This window comes from Oncorhynchus nerka, linkage group LG22 (assembly GCF_034236695.1).
Source record: "Oncorhynchus nerka isolate Pitt River linkage group LG22, Oner_Uvic_2.0, whole genome shotgun sequence".
NCBI classification, from domain to species: Eukaryota; Metazoa; Chordata; class Actinopteri; order Salmoniformes; family Salmonidae; genus Oncorhynchus; species Oncorhynchus nerka.
Window position 1 is genome coordinate 54025108 of NC_088417.1, and position 21617 is coordinate 54046724.

Here is a 21617-nt window from a genome sequence, read left to right on the forward strand (position 1 = left end):
CACACATTACAGGTTCAACCATTTTGGCAAAAGTATAATTGTATTTAATTGAGTTTCTCAGCTATGTAAACAGAGGAGTAAAAGACTAATGTATTTACGCAAGGGACAAATCCTAATTTGAGATCCATGCAAGATTTACAAAAACATTTGAGTTATGTGTGTGGATCTCAAGTAAGGATTCGGCTCTTAACTCGAGAGCCACTCAAGATCCATGCCATCTTACTCATATTCCTTCCTTTGTCTTTCTATTGTCTTCCTCTGGGTGAACTAACAGTCCAACAGTAATTGTAGCATGATGTACTACAGTACCCATACTGCTCTGTACCCATAATGCTCTCTCCTTACTAATACAGTAATGGATCCAGGAAGTACCCGCCTCACCTGGTGGAGGTGGAGGCCATCCAGCACAAGACCACGCAGATCTTTCACAAAGTGTTCTTCCCCGATAACACAGATGAGGTGAGAGGTCAACCTCATCAATGTTGTTACAAAGTCGCAATGGCACAATGAAGGCCAAAACATGAAGTAAACATTGAGACAATGTTGTGTGTTTGCTGGGTAACAGAGACAAATACAGCACACATGCTGACTTATTCTAACCTGGAACGTATTGTGTGGGCAATTTTATTGCAAATAGTGTAAATGTAGCTTTTTTTTTACAGGCTTTCAAGGTGGAGTCGAGCACCAAGGCCAAAGAGTTCTCTCTGAACATCTCAGGCAGACTGCTCCTCAAGTCTTCCGAGGGCTTCAGCCTGTTTGTCAAGATCACTGACAAGGTACACTACTAGTATATGACCGATATTACATCTGAAATCCACAGTGGTGAAACTGCCACGTCCATTTGTGATATTACAACAACAAAGAAACTACTTCAAACGATGCGTTTTTTTCTCCCTCGGACATCATTGCAGGTTAAACAGCAGAATAGGTACTGTGACTTTTTTTTTACAATGATGCTGGATGCGCCTCTCCTCCATTTGATAAGCCTCATCAGCAAGAAAAACTGGTTGCAATGACGTCATTAGGACGTGTTTTTTTAAAACTTTGTGGTCAGGTTGTATACTGGTTGTAAAATTATGTTTTTTAAACATGACGTATTTAACTGGTTGTAATCTGTTTATATGACCAGATAACAACCAACATATGACATCTTTCCCTGACTTCTTGATGACTTCATGAAAAAAGACTCATGTCTGGTTGTAATCCGATGTTTCCACAACTAGAAAACAACTTTACAACCAGAAAATTACGTCATTATGACCCATGCAAAAGTTTGCCCTCTGGATCAGTACAAGACTGTGTTCTTATAACATACAAAAATACACCCAAATAATATATATAATTTCATAATATTTATCCAAATTATATACAGTATATTACAGTATGAGTCACAGATCTTAAACATTCAAAACAGGGCTGTTTTGAAAGATTCTATACCTCTCTTTACCTCCACTAGGAGTTTACACCAATTTTATTTTTGTAAGATTTCACTACTGTCCGAATGTGAGGGTGATTCAAATTCTAGATAAACTGTATCAATATTTATGTTTGACCTTTGCTGGTTGTTTCCAGGTCATCAGTGTGCCTGAGGGGGATTTCTTCTTTGACTTTGTAAGGCATCTGACCGACTGGATCAAAAAAGCTAGACCCGCAAAGGACGGTAAAGACATGTCTTGACTGTAGAGGGCCCTAGATTCAGTAGAAAGGTTACCCATAGCAGCATAGCCTAGTGGTTAGAGCGTAGCCTAGTGGTTAGCGTAGCCTAGTGGTTAGCGTAGCCTAGTGGTTAGACTGTTAGTGTTGGACTAGTAACCGAAAGGCTGCAAGTTCAAATCCCCTAGCTGACAAGGTACAAATCTGTTGTTCTGCCCCTGAACAAGACAGTTAACCCACTGTTCCTTGAAAATAAGAATTTGTTCTTAACTGACTTGCCTAGTTAAGTAAAGGTAAACATTTTTTTTATACATGATTAGATCTGTTCTTTATCATCTGTTCTAAATCTCCAAGACAAACATGTGCTTTATTCAGTAACAACAAGATATTTGGGGTATTTTCTCAGAGAAACAACCATATTTAATCTTAGATCTGTGTCACTCTGATCAAAATATGATTTCTCTAAAGCCTCAAAGAAGTTTCCTTTCAACTTTCCTGTAGGCATCTGACATTTGCTTGGTCCACAAGAAAGAAAGACAGAAAGTCAACCATCCTATTAATCCTAAGGATGAATAGATGATCCAACTTTCAGCACCCAGTGCGGCCTTCAGGGTTGGGCCACATAAACATTTCATCAAACATGGTGTGTCATGTCAACACGTTGTGGCAAGGGTTAATGCTAGGTGAAGGTTAAGCTTGGGTTTGGGAACTTTCTAGAAGAAAAATAAACGTACACCTATTTAGGCGAGGTGCTGGCTAGCGGAGTAGAAAACTTGGAAAGAAAGGAGAGCCGCACACTAGGAGCTCAGATGCAAAAATGTAATGTCCAACGTTTCAACAGTCAAGCTGTCTTCATCATACCCTGGTGAAGACAGCTTGGCTGTCGAAACGTTGGAAATGACATTTTTGCATCTGAGCTCCTAGAGTGTGTGGCTCTCCTTTCTGGGTTTGGGAACTTGCCATCTATGCAGATGTATTAAAATGAGAAGTATGTCCTGAATCTCTCTCTCTCGTCCATCTGTAGGTATAGTGCCTTCACTGAGCTATCAGGTGTTCTTCATGAAGAAACTGTGGACCAATACCATGCCAGGGAAAGACTCCATGGCCGACTCCATCTTTCACTACTACCAGGTGTGTGTGTGTGTGTGTGTGTGTGTGTGTGTAGTCATTTAAATGGTCAAAATAAATAAATCATCTTTTAATGTGGCATGAACACAAACTGTCAGGATATTTTCATCTGATTGTCAAACAAATCACTTCAAAAAGTTGTTTATCCACTCCAAAATAATTCCAGCATCCAAACTGCATGTATACTCGTGCCATTTGATGAATGGAAATATACATCTGTTACAAAACTCCAGAAAGTGTGCCTAATGACATTCAGGGATTGCCAATGATTAGGCCTAGATTAATTGATGGTCTTGCTGACAAATTTACCTTTTTTGAAGCATGGAAAGTCGGAACACTTGAAATGGGGCTGAAACTGTGCCAGGAAAAGTGGGATGGTCACCCTTCCACACACGGTCAACTTACTAGACTAGGCTATGTGTATTGCCATGAACTTCAAATAGGCCAGTGATGTATGTATGTGTATGTATGTATGTATGTGATGTAGGCCTAGTAGTAAAATAAAAAGGTGGGTAAACTCTGATTGGCAGTCACAGTAAAAATAAAGTTATGCTCCCATTTAATTTCAATGAATTTTTTCAAAAAAAGTGGGTAAACAGCGTTTATTTGCATTTACTCTCCACTAGGCCTACACCACTGCCAATAGCATACCCTATCAGCCAAGGTAGTTCTACACAATATGAACACATGCAGAACAGGTAGCCTACATTCAATATAATACATGACTTGAATCAAAACATGTTTTACTCCCTATAGTGGCTTGCGAAAGTATTCACCCCACTTGGCATTATTTCTATTTTGTTGCCTTACAACCTGGAATTAAATGGATTTGTTTTTTTTTTGGGGGGGTTGTTGTATCATTTGTTTTCCACAACATGCCACTTTGAAGATAAATACAACAAAAAACTGAAAACTTGAGCGTGCATATCTATTCACCCCTCCCAAAGTCAATACTTTGTAGAGCCACCTTTTGCAGCAATTACAGCTGCAAGTCTCTTGGGGTATGTCTCTATAAGCTTGGCACATCTAGCCACTGCGATTTTGCCCGTTCTTCAAGGCAAAACTGCTCCAGCTCCTTCGAGTTGGATGGGTTCCGCTGGTGTACAGCATTCTTTAAGTCATACCACAGATTCTCAATTGGAATGAGGTCTGGGCTTTCCAAGACAGTTAAATGGCCATTCCAAAACATTTAAATGTTTCCCCTTAAACCGCTCAAGTGTTGCTTTAGCAGTATGCTTAGGGCCGTTGTCCTGCTGGAAGGTGAACCTCCATCCCAGTCTCAAATCTCTGGGAGACTGAAACAGGTTTACCTCAAGAATGTCCCTGTATTTAGCGCCATCCATCATTCCTTCAATTCTGTCCAGTTTCCCAGTCCCTGCCGATGTAATAACATCCCCACAGCATTATGCTGCCACCACCATGCTTCACTGTGGGGATGGTGTTCTCAGGGTGATGAGAGGTTTTGGGTTTGCGCCAGACATAGCGTTTTCCTTGATGGCCAAAATTCTCAATTTTAGTCTCATCTGACCAGAGTACCTTCTTCCATATGTTTGGGGAGACTCCCACATGCCTTTTGGCGAACACCAAACGTGTTTGCTAATTTTTTTCTTTAAGCAAAGGCTTTTTTTCTGGTCACTCCTCCGTAAAGACCAGCTCTGTGGAGTGTACGGCTTAAAGTGGTCCTATGGACCGATACTCCAATCTCAGCTGTGGAGCCTTGCAGCTCCTTCAGTGTCATCTTTGGTCTTTTTGTTGCCTCTCTGGTTAATGCTCTCTTTGCTTGGTCCGTGAGTTTTGGTGGGTGGCCCTCTCTTGGCAGGTTTGTTGTGGTGCCATATTCTTTCCATTTTATAATAATGTATTTTATGGTGCTCTGTGGGATGTTTAAAGTTTTGGATATTTTTTTTATAACCCAACCCTGGTCTATACTTCTCCACAACTTTGTACCTGACCTGTTTGGAGAGCTCCTTGGTCTTCATGGTGCCGCTTGCTTGGTGATGCCCCTTGCTTAGTGGTGTTGCAGACTCTGGTGCCTTTCAGAACAGGTGTTTGTATATATATACTGAGATCATGAGACACTTAGATTGCACACAGGTGGACTTTATTTAACTAATTATGTGACTTCTGAAGGTAATTGGTTGCACCATATCTTATTTAGGGGCAAAGGGGTGAATACATATGCACGCATCACTTTTCCTTTTTACATTTTTTGAAACAAGTTATTTTTTTAATTTCACTTCACCAATTTGGACTATTTTGTGTATGTCCATTACATGAAATCCAAATAAAAATAATTTTAAATTACAGGTTGTAATGCAACAAAATAGGAAAAACGCCAAGGGGAATGAATACTTTTGCAAGGCACTGTAGTTCATGAGTTGTCCATAATTCATGAATTAATGCTTGAAGTCGTCACAGATCGTGTGACATAAAACACCTTTAAGTATCAAAAGTAAAATTCCTTCAACCAGACGGCATCATTTTTTAAATTTGTATTTATTTACGGATAGCCACGGGCACAGTCCAACACTCACAGAATTTACATAAGAAGCTTTTGTGTTTAGTGAGTCTGCCAGATCAGAGTACAAATACCCCTAAAAAACGACTTAGTACTTTAAAATATGTTTACATAAGTACTTTACACCACAGTAACATGAGAGCATTCTTCTGTGTGTGCTCATATGTGCTTGACTGTCTGCATATTTGTTTAAGTGTATTGACCCTACTCACTGCTCTCTCTTCAGGAGCTTCCCAAATATCTCCGTGGTTACCACAAGTGTTCCCGAGAAGAGGTTTTCCAGCTGGGAGCTCTGATCTACAGGGTGAAGTTCGAGGAAGACAAATCCCAGTTTCCCAACGTTCCCAAGATGCTGAAGGAGCTGATCCCTCAGGACCAGATTAGACACCTCTCGCCTGAGGTCTGGAAACGGGTGAGTCGTAAAATCAGAATTCCGATAGGACTAGTTTATCTGGACCGCGTGACCTGACCGAGAAAAACTATACGAGTGCTGATCTAGGATCAGTTTAGCATTTTAGGTCATAAAGAATAAGAGGGGGACCCTGAATGTAGATCCCATTCTTTGTGAATACCCTTACCGCTTCTGGCAAACAGTTGTGGCAAATATTTATCCAATTTGCCGCAAATATGCAGCAAGCTCAAATTTCCACATGAAAATTGGTTTTGTGGCAAACTATTACGGCAAATATGCGGTGACTTGTGAACTTCTGGCAAACAATTCTAGGATACATTCTACTGATTATGGAAATTAGATCAAGTTTTTGGTTAGTTTATGTATTAAAAACATTGAAATGTTTTATCTACATAAACCAAATCACATAATTTAAAATGAACTTGCTTCTCACAGAGAAAACAAAACTAAACATACATTTTGAAAATACACTAAACAACATGTATTCAAATTCTTAACAGATAAAAATAAATCCAATACAACATGAAATCATCAGAATGATAAATAAACATTTAAAAAATATATTTTTATGTAGTTACGACATTTACATGAGAGAAATGTGAACACCATAGGGACGTTGACTCGTCTCCGCGATTTTGGACTTCTAACCCGTTTTAAACATTGTGTGCCTGAGCTAGAGTGGTGTTTGTGAGGGTGGATCCCGAAGGGGTTCGGAGCCAGTTCTTCTCACAAAAACGTCTGAATGGTTTGAGCTCATCTATGAAAAGCTGAGACTCTCACGAACATGTAATGCTGTTTTGCTCTGTGATGCTTATAAGCCACACATGAGTAGATAGAAGGTAAGGAGTTCTTCTACATAGAAGATCACAGGAAATCCCAGGACATAGTGTCTATAATACTCTAATAAGCTCACATTGTTTTTGTCACAAACTACACGGTTGTCACTAACTAGTTGGATATTCATTTCCCACTGAGCAAACAATTTCTGTACTTACTGAATAATTTTTTATCAGATGTTTGCTTGGTGGACCTTGTCTTTTTGTGTTCTGCTTTTAGCCCTGGTTGTCCTGAAAAGAAAATGGTAAAACACTTAATTGTGAGGCAAAATATAAGGGCTGGACATGCAGATAAATGAAAGTAGTGAGAGAAAAAATCTGATTTTTGCTGGGGTCTGGCGAACTGTTTGCCACTAGTGGCAATAAGTATTATTATTGTGGCAGATTCACCACTAGTGGCAAACATTTGCAAACTTCTGGCACTATTTATAGCTCCCAGACAAGCTTAATACATTGTATGCTCGTTTGGAGGCAGACAATACCGAGCCATCGGGGAAGACTCTCGCTGCTCCGGACCAGGTGCTTCCACTCTCCGAGGCTGACGTGAGGAACTCTCAAAACAGTGAATAGTCATGAAGCTGCCAGCCCAGATGGCATTCCTGGCCTCGTCCTCAGAGTGTCTGCTGACCAGCTGGCGGGCGTCTTCTTGGACATCTTCAACCTGTCCCTGTCCCAGGCTGTAGTCCCCACCTGCTTCAAGGAGACCACCATCGTCCCAGTGTCCAAGAAAAACAAGGTGACATACCAAAATTAATATCGCCCCGTCATCAAATAGTGCTTCCATAGGCTGGCCATGACCCACATCAAGGACAGCATGCCAGGCACACTGGACACACTCCAATTTGCCTACTGCTCTAACAGATCCACAGAAGATGCCATTTCCATCGCTATTCACACGACCAATAACCCATCTGGACAAGAGGAACACTTATGTGAGAATGCTGTTAATTGACTACAGTTCAGCATTCAGCACTATTGTTCCCTCCAAGCTCGACACCTAGCTCAGAGCCCTGGTCTGGACACCACTCTCTGCAACTGGATCCTGGACTTCCTGACGGGCAGACCACTGGCTGTGAGGATTGGCAACAACACCTCCACACTGACTCTTAACACAGGGACCCCCCAGGGGTGTGTCCTCAGCCCTCTGCTGTACTCCCTGTTCCCCCACAACTGCATCAAATTTGCTGACAACACCATGGTTGTAGGCCTGATAAGCAACAATGACGAGTCAGCCTATACGGAGGAGGTAGGTGAACTTGCATTGTGGTGCCAGGATTGCAAGGCCCTCCAGCGGGTGGTGAAGATGGCCCAGTACATCACTGGGACAATGCTCCCACCCATCCAGAACATCTACTCAAAACTGCGCATGAGGAAAGCCCGCAACATCATCAAGAAGCCTACACACCGGTATCGGAGCATGAAGTCTGATACCAACAGGCTCCGAGACAGTTTCTATCTACAAGTCATCAGACTGCTGAACATTGAACTGGACTGACCACCTGCTCTGATTCTCGTTACTTTAGCACACATGCACGCATCCACACATACAGTATACACGCACGCACACACACACACACACACACACATTCATGCTACACACACATCACAACTGCTGCTACCAGAATCGTATTATGATTGCTAAATAGTGCACAATTTAAACACTTGCCCCCCAATCCCCCCTTCCCCAAAACACGTTTAAATATTGGACTATAATTGTCCCTTTCTGTACTATACTTATGCTTAAAATGTTTATTCTACTGAGCCATATTCGTATCTTGTATTATTTCTTATTGTTGTTGCATTGTCACAAAGGAACCTACAAGTTTCATTGGACGGTGTATATCATTTGTATCCCGTACATACGACTAATACAACTTGAAACTTGATTTTGTTGCACACTATTTACTTGCGGGAAGTTCGCAGCAACAAATTCATTTTTGTGTCGGGACCATGGTCCTAGTCATTGTGTCATCAAAAATATATAAACAACATGCTAATTAAATTGTCTGAGGAATGATTTTGTGCTAATTTAGCATAGGTACAGTAGTTTAGTGAACTACGCTTGCGTGAAGAGTAACTTTGCCCGAGACCTAAAGACTTGCTCTAGCTTCTCAAATAAATGCCTAAGCTTTAGGTCAGTGGGAGTGCATAAGAAACCAGGGTTTAAATCATATTTGGTCGCAAACTCTGCTGCTTGTTTTTCTGTCTCACAGTCTATAGTGGCGTTCTTCAACAAGCAGTCGGGGAAGACTCGAGAGGAGGCCAAGCTATCATTCCTCAAAGTCATCTTCAAGTGGCCTACATTTGGCTCGGCCTTCTTTGAAGTCAAGGTAAAGATGTATATAGGAATGCTGTATAGATTTCTGTATGAATTCAGGTTATTGTGCAGAACCGGGGCAGAATGATCTTTGTTCGTGGGGTTATTCTTTAGTGGGTTAGAGTTACCGTGTCCATTTGAGTGCTGTTTGGTACTTTAGGAGGTTTTTGTTCCAATGTTCAACTAACTTTTCTTGATCAATGGTCAGAAAACTCAACTCTATCCCAGGTCATGGACTATTGCTATTGACCTGCTCAGAGAGTTGCTGTGAATTCCTTGCTACTCTTTTTGTTTTGATGTATTGTCTTTGTCTGTGTATACAGTACATTTACCTATTGTCTGCCTCAATCACAGTATTTGTTTATATGATTACTAAAAAATAGTTCACAAACTCAAGTTGTTTGTTATAGATTTATAAGACACCACTTAACAGATGTTCTCCTATTCAACAGCAAACCACTGATCCAAACTTCCCAGAGACCCTCTTGATAGCAATAAACAAACATGGTGTCAGCCTGATCGACCCCAAGTCAAAGGTGTGTGTATGTGTGTGTGCGTGTGTGTGTGTGTGTCATGGAAGTTGTGTATGTGTGTGTGCTAAACGTGTATTTCTCCAATTCCCACCTGAACAGGACATCTTAACGACTCACCCGTTCACTAAGATCTCTAACTGGAGTAGTGGAAACACCTACTTCCACATCACCATCGGCAACATGGTCCGAGGCACCAAGCTGCTGTGTGAGACCTCACTGGTGAGCTACTGGACATTTCAAAACTCACGATATGACATGACATGAGATGTCAATGGCTCTCAGGCAGTGTTGGTATACAGTATTTAGGGCTAGCCTATTTTAGATTCCTCACCCTCTACACAAACAGTGCCTTCGGAAAGTATTCAGACCCCTTTGACTTTGTCCACAGTTTATGTTACAGCCTTATTCTAAAATGTATAACATTATTTTTTACCCTCATCACTCTACACACAATAACCCATATTGACAAAGCGAAAAAATAAATAAAAACAGAAATACCTTATTTAGTAGCCCTTTGCTATGAGACTTGAAATTGAGCTCAGGTACATCCTGTTTCTACAACTTGTCCACCTGTGGTAAATTCAATTGATTGGACATGATTTGGAAAGGCACACACCTGTCTATATCTGTTTGCCCCATAAGTTGCACACGCATCAGCTTTGTTGCTAAACAACCAACCCGTCTATTAACCAAAGTCTTCTCAAAATGCTGAAGTGAAAAATAGGGTCTCATTTAAATCACACTTGACTAGACTGTAGGTGTCAGGTGGCCAAAAATCATATTAATTGTCTTAGCCTGAAATGGGCCTGTATGCAGATAGAAAAGCCTTTTTATGGTATACATCTGAGGTTCTGTAGCTTTGTGGAACTTGAAATAATGAATGCATAGAACACCTGGGTTTAAATGCTGAGTGTTTGATAAGGCCAGCTTGGAGTGACAGTTGACCAGGTTTTCACTTTTGAGACTATTCTGTTGGCTCCATTGCGCCAGTCAAGCTCAATCAAGTGCCTGCAATAGTATTTTACAGATACACCTATTTGAACACAGGTCTGATTCATAGGCAACCATGAAATATGGAAAAACATGAATGTACCTTTGACCTTGTTTGTCTGTGTGACCACAGGGCTACAAGATGGACGACCTCCTGACCTCTTACATCAGCCAGATGCTGACCACCATGACCAAACAGCGCGGTTCCCGTGGAAACATCAAGTGAGCTGTAAAGTGATTGATCCTGCTGTTGACCGTAGTAGGCTTCTCAGATCTATTACACGTGTCTCATTAGAACAGAGAGGGATACATACAACCTTTACGCCATAACATGTCAAATCAATGACATGCACATACACACATCGCTTCACTTGACTGATTTTCTCCCAAATATTGTGGATGAAAGAGAGTGGGAAGTGCAAAAGCTTGGGAATCTCTGGTCTATGAGTCTGTTCTACTGATACTGCTCATCTCAGGACTACAGGCACAATGTTGCTACGTCGTCTGAATGCAATGTCTGAGACATTGAATGAATATAATGCATCTCCACGCACTTGTGTTAAAGAAATGTACATGGATCGTTGGTTAAGGGGATAGAGGCAAGACAGCGGCGTTGTGACTAGAATTCTCTTTTTGTATTGTCAGTGGGAAGTGTGACGATTGACGTTTTGATCCATGACAATGTTTTGACTGATTGTCCGATGTTGTTTTATATCTTGGGTCCTGTCTTAATTAACAATCACCAAATTGCCTTTACTTAACCTATACTCAAATGCACAACCAACAATTCAATTACAACTTGTTACATGGCAACTAATCAGGAGCTTTGTTTATAAAATGTCTAAGTCCATACTATATATACTATAATCGCTATTCTATTTTGGTTTAGAGTTTTGGTTTAGAGTTTAATTCAACATTTTCCCTTATTGTCATAGGCAGGCTAAATAGTTTCTTTCAATATCTATTCATACCTACAGTAATCACTGTTATTAGTACACTTCATATACTGATGAAGTACATTTGATGAGTACAGTCAGATTGACCTCTGGACATTAGCTGTCTCTAGGACTTTGCATACAGTGTGTACCACATCACTGTAAAAACCTTATTTAATCATGTGATATTTCTAACGAGCACAGATTTAGCTGTTTGCTTACTTAATTATTGAAGCAAATTTTTATTCTGTAAATAAATGCTGTATCATATGACTCTGCTTTTTATAATTGTGGAGCAGTCAATGATTTTTAAGTATTGAAGGTGAACTCCGGTAAATGACAAAATACAGTATCATATACATACAGATATCAACAACAGATTGCCAGTTTTGGCATATTAAAGTTATGTTAGTGTTGATGTCTGTAAGCAGGATGCCCCCCCCCCCCCCACAGGCATCGCACACACTCCCGCGTCATAAGCCATGAAAAACATTTTTTGAATAATACTGAACAAAAATATTAACGCAACATGCAACGATTTCAAAGCTTTTCCTGAGTTACAGTTCATACAGAATTAGGAAATCCGTCAATTGAAATGAATTATTAGTCCCTAATCAATGGATGTCACATGACTGGGCAGGGGTGCATCCATGGGTGGGCCTGGGAGGGCATAGGCCCACCCATTTGGCAGCCAGGCCCACCCACTGGGGAGCCAGGCCCAGCCAATCAGAATTAGTTTTTCCCACAAAAGGGCTTTATTACAGACAGAAATAAGCTTTTTGTGTGTGGTTAATATCTGGGATCTTTTTATTTCAGCTCATGAAACATGGGACCAACACACTACAAGTTGCATTTGTATTTTTGTTCAGTGTAGCTTTAAAATTGCAAAATTCTTTCTCAGCCTCATGGCAAAATGTGTAGAATATCAGGAAATTATCTCAGGGATTGCTGACAGTCGGGACTATCCTTGCCCAGCAGGGAAACTTATTTTTTTAAATATTTGAAACCAATTGATTTTGTTGCATTATTTGAGCCAAAAAGATTTGTTTTAGAATTTTCGAAATACTTTCAATACAATGTGGCTCTATGCCCTTGTACGGAGCAAAGGATCCTTTTTCAAAACTCCCCAAAAAGATTTACAATTCTAAAAACAGGCAATAATGGATATTAACTGATACATTTTCTTATGTAGTTTCTTGCAATAGCCCTCTGTAACTTTAAAGAGTATTTCTCTCAAAACTGTGATTACCAGAAGATGTGTCCGGAGATTTGGTGAACTCCGTCAGATTTCCTAAATGATTCAGGAATGAGCAGGGTCAACTACACCATAAGGTCCCCTTATTCATGTCCCCTTATTCATGTCCTCATTACATGTAGTGCAAAAAAACATGGTCTTGTTGCACTACATGGTCTGCAAAGTTATGTTTTTGGGGAGGATTTTCAAATGAATTCTTTTCCATATTTTACAAATATTTGGATTGAACTTTTGTTTTTAGAGGCAGAAATGTCTGTTTTGAGTATCTGTTGTCAACACCAACTCCAGTCTTTCAAGAATCCAAGAATCCTCTATATCAATGACAGCAACATTTTCTCTCAGCCACATGGCAAAATGTGTAAAATAGCTTGAGATTAGCTATACAATTTCTAATTTATCTCTCTGCCCCATGGCAAAAATCCTAAAACAACATTCATTTTGGGTGATGGTCGGACCTTGCGGGTGAAAATGTGCTACGTCACTGGTCACCCCACTATGTATAGTGAAACATATTGCTTAGTCTACCTTTAAAAGTAATCTTAGACCTAGATTCGATCAGATCAAGTCTTAATCAGCGATAGCAGAGATTTTAGCGGTGTTGGAGGTGGAACTGCATTGGAGCCATCAAATCGGTGAGCAACTGCTCTTGCGACCTTTGTCACGGAGTCACACCCACCCCACTCGCATTAGAAGTTCAGAACGAGAAAGTGAAGTGTAGGCTATATAGAAATTATTACGCTCAAATGTAAAAATCATTAAAAGAAAATAATGAGTATTTCTATCATCCTAATGGAGGTGTAGATTACATCTCACATCCCAGCGTTAGACCTTGTAAACAGGGCTACGTGAGATTTCTGTTCATGCGACTCCGTGCAGCCAATGACAATGTCCACTTTAGGTATAATGCCACGAGCAGCTTGTGGATTTGACAGTTCTAATGCAGTTCCACCGGCAAAACAACTGTTATGCAGATGTGGGCTAAAGGAGATCTGATTGAATAGAGCCCACATTTACATTGTTGTGTGCCGTTCTGTATAGTGGATATTCAATTAGCTCAAACTGTTCTTGTTTTGTAAATGTTGGTCCATGTAACCAAATATGTTGGTATCAAAAGAAATTACAAATATTTCCTTTAATGCCTAATGTTCAGCACCCCAAAATATTAATGAGCCTATTTCAGTATTATGCCATTTGATAAGAAAACAATCAAACCAACTTAAACGAAACAAAATGTTCAGTTCATTTTTGATCATGTTAACGCAAGAAGTCGCGTTCTCCCCTCTCAATAACGACATTGTTTAAAATGACTTCATAGTGAAATAGGCTCATACTAAATACAATGGCTATCACTGCCAACTGAGTGCTTTCCTCTTAGCTTCATTTTGGACATTTGTTGCCGGTCTTCTAACTCTGGATTAGCAGGGCCTCTTTATTTTCTTACATGAGAATTGTTAGGCACTTTGCAAATCTCACACTATGGAACACAAAAATGTCTATCACAGAATGGGAAATGAACAAAATGACGACAATAAAATTACAAATTGGCATGTTTGAAAATGGTCTTTTAATATGATATGTCATCCTGTTACAATCGGAAGAGTAACTAAAACAACATACAGCTCTTAAATGTCTAAATCAGATAGAAGTAGAACGAAGACGATCTTACAACCAAGAGACACTACAGGTGTCGTACGTAGATGACAAATCAGAATTGTACTGTATCTATACTGTGATTCTTTGGCAGAACATACTTTTCTTTTGTAGGTATTCCTAAGGCTTCGTACGGTGGCTTTTAGAAGCTACCTTGTCCTTTCGGACCACCGTAGCTTTGTGAGGAGTTACTCATCAATATGTCGTCAGTCATAAAGGAATCTTAACAGGTTCAATAGTAATTATTAGAAAAAACATTCTCTCAGCTACCAGAGCTGAAGTTGGCATTATTCACATTGATTTGGCTCAGTAAAGCTGAGGCAGAATCAAGTGAAGGGAGATGTAAGAGTTCTACTATAATCTGGCCAAAAGGACTAAACATTGTATAACATTTGTTTTTTTAATCCTTGCCAGAAGGATTTTCATTTGTGTTGAAAAGACTAAACAAATTTGTTAAAAACAATGAACTCAATATGGACCATGGAAATACACAGTCTAATTGTTCTCACTAGGTCACTGTTATGTTGTTGCAGTGATTATACAGTATGCTGCAAGGTTCTCTGGGTGTCACCTCATTACCCCGCCTAGTGCTTATAAACGTAGACTACAATCAAAAACATTCATTTATCTCCAGAAATAAACAGAATCATCGTGTCATATTCAAACCTGGGTTCTAATAGTATTCATTTGCCTTTGCAATACTTTGCCCATTTGATTGGAGTGCCAGATTCCAGATGGGCGGAGTTTGCACTTTTGTGACTACTTCATATACACACACATCTTATCGACCACTACTCTCTCACAGTAAGGAAATGGTAAAGTGTTTGTAATTGATGTAACTCGACACTGCAGTGGCTTCTGAAATGGTAAAGTGTTTGTAATTGACGTAACTCGACACTGCAGTGGCTTCTGAAATGGTAAAGTGTTTGTAATTGATGTAACTCGACACTGCAGTGGCTTCTGAAATGGTAAAATGTTTGTAATTGACGTAACTCGACACTGCAGTGGCTGCTGAAATGGTAAAGTGTTTGTAATTGATGTAACTCGACACTGCAGTGGCTTCTGAAATGGTAAAGTGTTTGTAATTGATGTAACTCGACACTGCAGTGGCTGCTGAAATGGTAAAGTGTTTGTAATTGATGTAACTCGACACTGCAGTGGCTGCTTCTGAAATGGTAAAGTGTTTGTAATTGATGTAACTCGACACTGCAGTGGCTGCTGAAATGGTAAAGTGTTTGTAATTGATGTAACTCGACACTGCAGTGGCTGCTGAAATGGTAAAGTGTTTGTAATTCACGTAACTCGACACTGCAGTGGCTTCTGAAATGGTAAAGTGTTTGTAATTCACGTAACTCGACACTGCAGTGGCTGCTGAAATGGAAAGGAACCCATGGAGGGCAAAATAAATTGAGAATATCTACAGCGGAAGGTTTCTTTTTTTTCTGATATTAATGCAGTGAGTAATCCATTTCCATGGGCCTGGTTCAATAGTGTAGTCATCTCTTCCCAGCATCAGAGGGTGTCTGTAGTGTGAAGAGTTGGTTATGGTCCTTGAGGCTGTGTGGGCTTTAATCTGGGATTTACGGATTCATTTCTATGCAATGAAATCCTTTCTGCAAGTGACACAACATCAGCGCCACTTATAGCTCAGATAGGCCTCACATCAATGAACTATTTCTAATTCTCACTAAAAGTTACAGGGGTTGACAGGTTGAACTCCGGGTTACCATGTTGGGTCCTGGTGAGATGCCAGGTCAGGCCCAGGGGTGTTGTGAGAGTGAGGGGGAGGAATGGTTTGTTTGAACTGGGCCTCACAGAGGAGACTGGTTGGTTCTCAGTGCTCAAACGGTCGCCAGGTTAGGCTCAGTGGCTAGAGGGCTTCCAGCAGGCTCTCCCAGGATGTTGACACTGGAGACGGACCACACATCACTCATCTCTGTCAGGGGGATGAGGTTAGCGGGTTAGGGGTTGGCAATGGTCATTATCATTCATATGTAATAATGATTAAGTAATACATGTAATACATTGTCTTTTTCATTTCAACCTATCTCTATTCTAAGCCTATATAGCAGGGTTCCCCAACTGGCGCCCGCAGGCGGACACTCATCTCTGTTCTAAGCCTATATAGCAGGGTTCCCCAACTGGCGCCCGCAGGCGGACACTCATCTCTGTTCTAAGCCTATATAGCAGGGTTCCCCAACTGGCGCCCGCAGGCGGACACTCATCTCTGTTCTAAGCCTATATAGCAGGGTTCCCCATGAGTGATTTTTCTAAGCCAATTAGCAGGGTTCCCCCCCCCCACGAGTGATTTTTATTTGAGCAAAGCAAAAATAATAATAGTAATTTATTTATTTTTATTGATGGACATAAGACTGTAAAATCACCAGCAAATCAACTCCAAGTGATTTGAATTCCCACGCATAATAGAGAGATATAAGCTATGTGATCATATACAAATGTAAGCCAGGTTTAAAAGTATTATGTGTTATTGTATATGTTTGCAAATTGACCGCAAGAAGTCCAGTCTACAAATGATTTGTAATTATGTTCCGGCCCCCTGACCATCCTCTCAAGACAAGAATCATATAATTCATGTTCCCTGCTATATAGGGTTAGTGCGTGCGTGTGTGTGTACATGTATCTCATATGTCACCAAAGCTAGCCATGGAGCAAAGACTGGGTATCTCCTACTGACAACCTCTAACTCACCTGTCCTGAACTTGCTGTAGGTGCCGTGTTCTAGTGTGGGTTTGCTGCTCGAATAGAAAGCCAAGCCTCGTTCTCGCCACCTGTCACCAACACAGTTACAGTCATCACTATAAGCAGTGACACGACAGGAAGGAACACTACAGGAAGTGACATCACCGTTATATCCAAAACAGACCTACCTTCATCCGAAGCTTAAATTTCAATCACATAACCAATCTACGTTTTTTTTATTTAGGCATATTAAAAGGCACCTTATGACAACCCTTGCTCTCTGTATTCTGGTGGGCTCACTCACCAGTGGAAGATGAAGATGATGAGGATGAGGATGAAGGACACCACATCGGTGAGGACCCACATCAGATTGTACTCATCTGGAGTCTGAGAGAGAAAGACAGACAACCATTGTCTCTAGGTGTATTACTTTCACCAATCCAAATCATTTTAGATCTGTGATACTTCAAGGAAGGTAGGATATAGGCTGCATTTGGGCCCTTTTCCCAATAATCAGTCTTTTCTCTCAAAGTGTGCACGTGTTCACTTCCCTTCATGGATATGGAAGAAAATGACCAGTATAAAATACCAGTATGATGGAAACTCCCTCTAGCTCATACCTACACCAAAATAGTAGAGCCACGGAGAGTAGAGCCACGGCTGGCTGATCACATCACACCTACACCAAAATACAATGTTTTTACATTTGTGGAGAGTAGTGAACAAGTGCACACTTCTTGTGAAAAGATAGATTATTGGGATGCAGAAGTATTTGTCCCAGGTTGTTTTTCTCACCATGAGGAAAAGGGGTCTGGTGAGTTTGTAGAGGAGCTGTGGGGAATTGGTGGTGACAGACTGAGCCCCGGAGCACCAGGCCAGAGAGTAGAGCCACGGCTGGCTGATCACATAGAGGTTGGTGCTGATGTTAGCCGCCGCATACTCACTGGGGGAGGCATCACACACAGACAGATAATGAACAAACGCATAGCCAGTTAACGCACAGACATACACACACAAACACAGACACACCTGATCATCTCTGTAGACATGGAGCTGTAGTGCAGGTTGAGTTGGACAATGTGGTTCTGCTGCAGCTCCTCCACTGGACTCCAGGACCCAGAGGTCTGCTGGAGGTCAGGGTCCATCTTCTGGACCAGGCTCCGCAGGTCTGGGGGCAGCCACAGCACCTGACACACACATTCACACAGACTAGAGGTCTTTACGGATCCACCTGTACCCGAATACCTGAGACCCGATCCGAGACCCGAGCAGGATCGGATCTAGAATTAGAAAACATTTCACGGGTCTGGGTCAAATCTCCTGGGATTGTCACAGGTCTCGAGTAGGTGTAATTTTAACTGACTATCCCGGAAGGACCCATTTAGATCAGAACGCGACTGCTGCAGTAGAGAGACAGAGAAATTGTATAATTTATGCAACTGCTCTGCTTTTCACGAGAGTGGAGCTTGTTGTTGGCCAATCATAAGTCATCAAAGAGGCAATAGGCTACAGTCATAGAGCCTCCGTGTGGGGCAAAAGTTATATAAAAGTCTATACGGAATGGTTCTAGTTGTCCTCGAGTTTGTTTGGACCGGGTCTCTATATTGTCAACATTTATTTATGCATATCGGGTCCAGATGAGAAAGCCCCAGGTCCATTTCGGAACGGGTCCAACTTTTTGGACCGTGAAGGCCCCTAACACAGACACAAAGTGAATAAGTTTCTCCTAGGTGCAGATCTATGATCAGCTTCCCATCCCCCAATCCTAACCTTAACCCTATTAGTGAGGAAAATGCAAAACTGACCCAAGATCAGCACCTAGGGGCAACTTCACCCTACTTCTCTTTATAACATTGTCCCACAGTGCCCTCACCTGGTGTGAGTGGATGGAGGACTCGTTCTGGATGACCTCGAGGGTGTGTGTGATCCAGGTGTCCCTGTAGGGGTGGCCCCGAGGGGGGCGGTAGAGGTCAAAGATCACCTGTTTGCCCCTCTGGGCTGCCAGTTCCAGGAAGTCCCTGAGGGTGCACACAGACTGGTTCTGTGCCTGCGCCCGGTCCTCGGCGCCCAGAGACCAGGCCGTGCCGAAAGGGTCTCGCTGCAGAATCACCAGCGGGAGAGAGACAGTCAGTATACGGAATGCTTTGGCATCATGGCAAATCATATTTCATGGCGCAATGCAGGAGACAATGTAATATCACATTATATTCCATAAAGTCGTTGGTTGTCCAATTGGAGTTGAGCAATCAATAACCTCCTGACCCCCATCAATAGTACTTTGGTGTAGTGACAAAATGTCTACCTTCACTATCCATCATCTTATTATATTGTCGTAACTACTTCCATTGGTATCCCATCATGCCATGTCCATGAAGCGAAATGATCATGATCTTTATTAAAAAGCAGTTCAAGACCAGGCTTATTTTAGGTGACCCTGAGTCTTCCTGTGGTACTACCACAGCGGCGGTTGGTGACTCACATAGAGGAACCAGTCCCCGGCGTTGAGGGTCTCCAGCTCTCCCCAGGTGAACATGGCCGCAGGGGCATCCGTCCGGTTGGGGAACACCTTCTGCACGTTGGTAGTCCTCCTCAGGGTGCGGTCGTGCATCAGGAAGGGCACCCCGTCGTAGCTATGGCAACGAGAGGAGGACATGGCAGTTACTGAGTTGATGGTTATGGAGTTGACCATTGCAGAGTTGACTGAAGTGCATCACGATAACTCCGTCAAAGAGACCCAGGTACTTTATCAATCTATCTATAATTTATTCAGGTACGCCAGTCTCCTTCAATAAATGTTTTACTCCAATAAAAATGCCCAGGAAAAACATTGGAAAGAACCTGATGGCAATGGCTTGTTGATGATATGAGCTGACCAGCTACAAGTATGTTGAGTTAACCTTGCACAGCAAGCTTGATTCATAATACCCACGACTGGTGAGATAGACTCATGTTGGGACATGCTTCGGTACACAAGATGGACAGGGTGTGAGGAGGGTTGACAACCACCACTGACCTGATGGTGACGTCAGTCTCCAGACCTTCCCCACCAGCCTCCACTGCCTTCTCAAAGGACATGAGAGTGTTCTCTGGAGCAAGCTGAGATTTAATACACATAAACATGATTCTAACATAGTTCTCCCAAACAGAGGAGCTACCAGCACAGATGATAAATAGCAGGCATAAACATCAGTTCAGCAAACTAGTGACCCGGTCACTTCCTGATATGGTCATAGCCACATTCAACATGGCCGCTTGTAAGCATGTTAGCCTTTGTAGTTTTAACGCTGATGCTAACTTGCCATTACTGTCCATACTACTGTGTGTTATTATCTATAGCCTTAGGCCTACTAGCCCGTGGCCTGCTAGCCTAGCATGCTAGCTCCCCCGTACATGTTGTATACTATACTAGTCACTAATATCATCCTGTTGTATACTGCCTATGCTATTCTAGCCCTCACTACAGTATGCTACCATTTCTGCTATGTAGCCTGTTTGCCTGCATTACTGCTTTGTAGCATGTTAGCTTACTAACCCCTGTGTATTACTGTATATTTATTACCAGCCAATAATATTACCTTGCTAACGCTACTACAACCATTACTATTGTGTGCTAACCCATTGCTATGCCATTGCTGATTTGTATATATTGCATCACTGCTATTACTATTGCATAGCCAATACTGCCATCCCTCTGTTGTAATATATACAGTGTTCGCTGTTCCTTCTGTCTACAGAAAACCACTATACACTATCATTACAGCTAGTCTCCTCTTCTTGCTTGCTGTGTGACTGTCCGTTCGGTGTGGCATTAAAGTGTGAGTTGTATCCCTGTCTCCGGTAAGGCATTACAAGTCCTCTTACCAGGACTCTGGGACAATTGCACCATTTTTTGTTTTTTTACGTGTTATTTCTTACATTAGTACCCCAGGTCATCTTAGGTTTCATTACATACAGTCGAGAAGAACTACTGAATATAAGATCAGCGCCAACTCACCATCAGTACGACCAAGAATATGTTTTCCGCGACGCGGATCCGGTGTTCTGCCTTACAAACAGGACAACGGAATGGATCGCATGCAGCGACCCAAGGAAACGACTCCGAAAAAGAGGGAAACGAGGCGGTGTTCTGGTCAGACTCCGAAAAAGGGCACATCGCGCACCACTCCCCAGCATTCTTCTTGCCAATGTCCAGTCTCTTGACAACAAGGTTGACGAAATCCGAGCAAGGGTAGCATTCCAGAGGGACATCAGAGACTGCAACGTTCTCTGCTTCACAGAAACATGGCTTACTGGGAAGACGCTATCCGATGCGGTGCAGCCAACGGGTTTCTCCACGCATCGCGCCGACAGAAAACAAACATCTTTCTGGTAAGAAGAGTGGCGGGGCGTATGCCTCATGACTAACGAGACATGGTGTGATGAAGGAAACATACAGGAACTCAAATCCTTCTGTTCACCTGATTTAGAATTCCTCACAATCAAATGTAGACCGCATTATCTTCCAAGAGAATTCTCCTCGATTATAATCACAGCCGTATATATCCCCCAAGCAGACACATCGATGGCTCTGAACGAACTTTATTTAACTCTTTGCAAACTGGAAACCATTTATCCGGAGGCTGCATTCATTGTAGCTGGGGATTTTAACAAAGCTAATCTGAAAACAAGACTCCCTAAATTTTACCAACAT

At 41.8% G+C, this 21617-nt stretch overlaps 2 protein-coding genes across 4 annotated transcripts in view; one reads left to right on the forward strand and one right to left on the reverse strand.

Annotated features, from left to right (window-relative positions):
- LOC115105344 (unconventional myosin-VIIa-like) overlaps window positions 1-14122 on the forward strand; it is a 75269-nt gene extending 61147 nt beyond the window's left edge. Inside the window, exons 41-49 of the mRNA XM_029627276.2 lie at window positions 354-459; window positions 663-776; window positions 1573-1660; window positions 2678-2784; window positions 5526-5711; window positions 8761-8877; window positions 9317-9400; window positions 9497-9616; window positions 10521-14122. Coding sequence (XP_029483136.2) covers window positions 354-459; window positions 663-776; window positions 1573-1660; window positions 2678-2784; window positions 5526-5711; window positions 8761-8877; window positions 9317-9400; window positions 9497-9616; window positions 10521-10613 — 1015 coding nt within the window. The 3' untranslated portion in view covers window positions 10614-14122. The remainder of the gene's footprint in view (window positions 1-353; window positions 460-662; window positions 777-1572; window positions 1661-2677; window positions 2785-5525; window positions 5712-8760; window positions 8878-9316; window positions 9401-9496; window positions 9617-10520) is intronic.
- The window catches only part of LOC115105345 (glycerophosphodiester phosphodiesterase domain-containing protein 5-like), a 40340-nt gene continuing 32845 nt past the window's right edge, over window positions 14123-21617 (reverse strand). For all 3 annotated transcript variants that reach the window (XM_065007255.1, XM_029627278.2, XM_029627277.2), the window contains exons 9-16: window positions 19941-20023; window positions 19407-19557; window positions 18801-19025; window positions 17957-18114; window positions 17723-17870; window positions 17232-17314; window positions 16937-17016; window positions 14123-16163 (exon numbers count right to left, since the gene is read on the reverse strand). In XM_065007255.1, the coding sequence (XP_064863327.1) occupies window positions 16069-16163; window positions 16937-17016; window positions 17232-17314; window positions 17723-17870; window positions 17957-18114; window positions 18801-19025; window positions 19407-19557; window positions 19941-20023 (1023 nt within the window). In that variant the 3' untranslated portion in view covers window positions 14123-16068. The remainder of the gene's footprint in view (window positions 16164-16936; window positions 17017-17231; window positions 17315-17722; window positions 17871-17956; window positions 18115-18800; window positions 19026-19406; window positions 19558-19940; window positions 20024-21617) is intronic.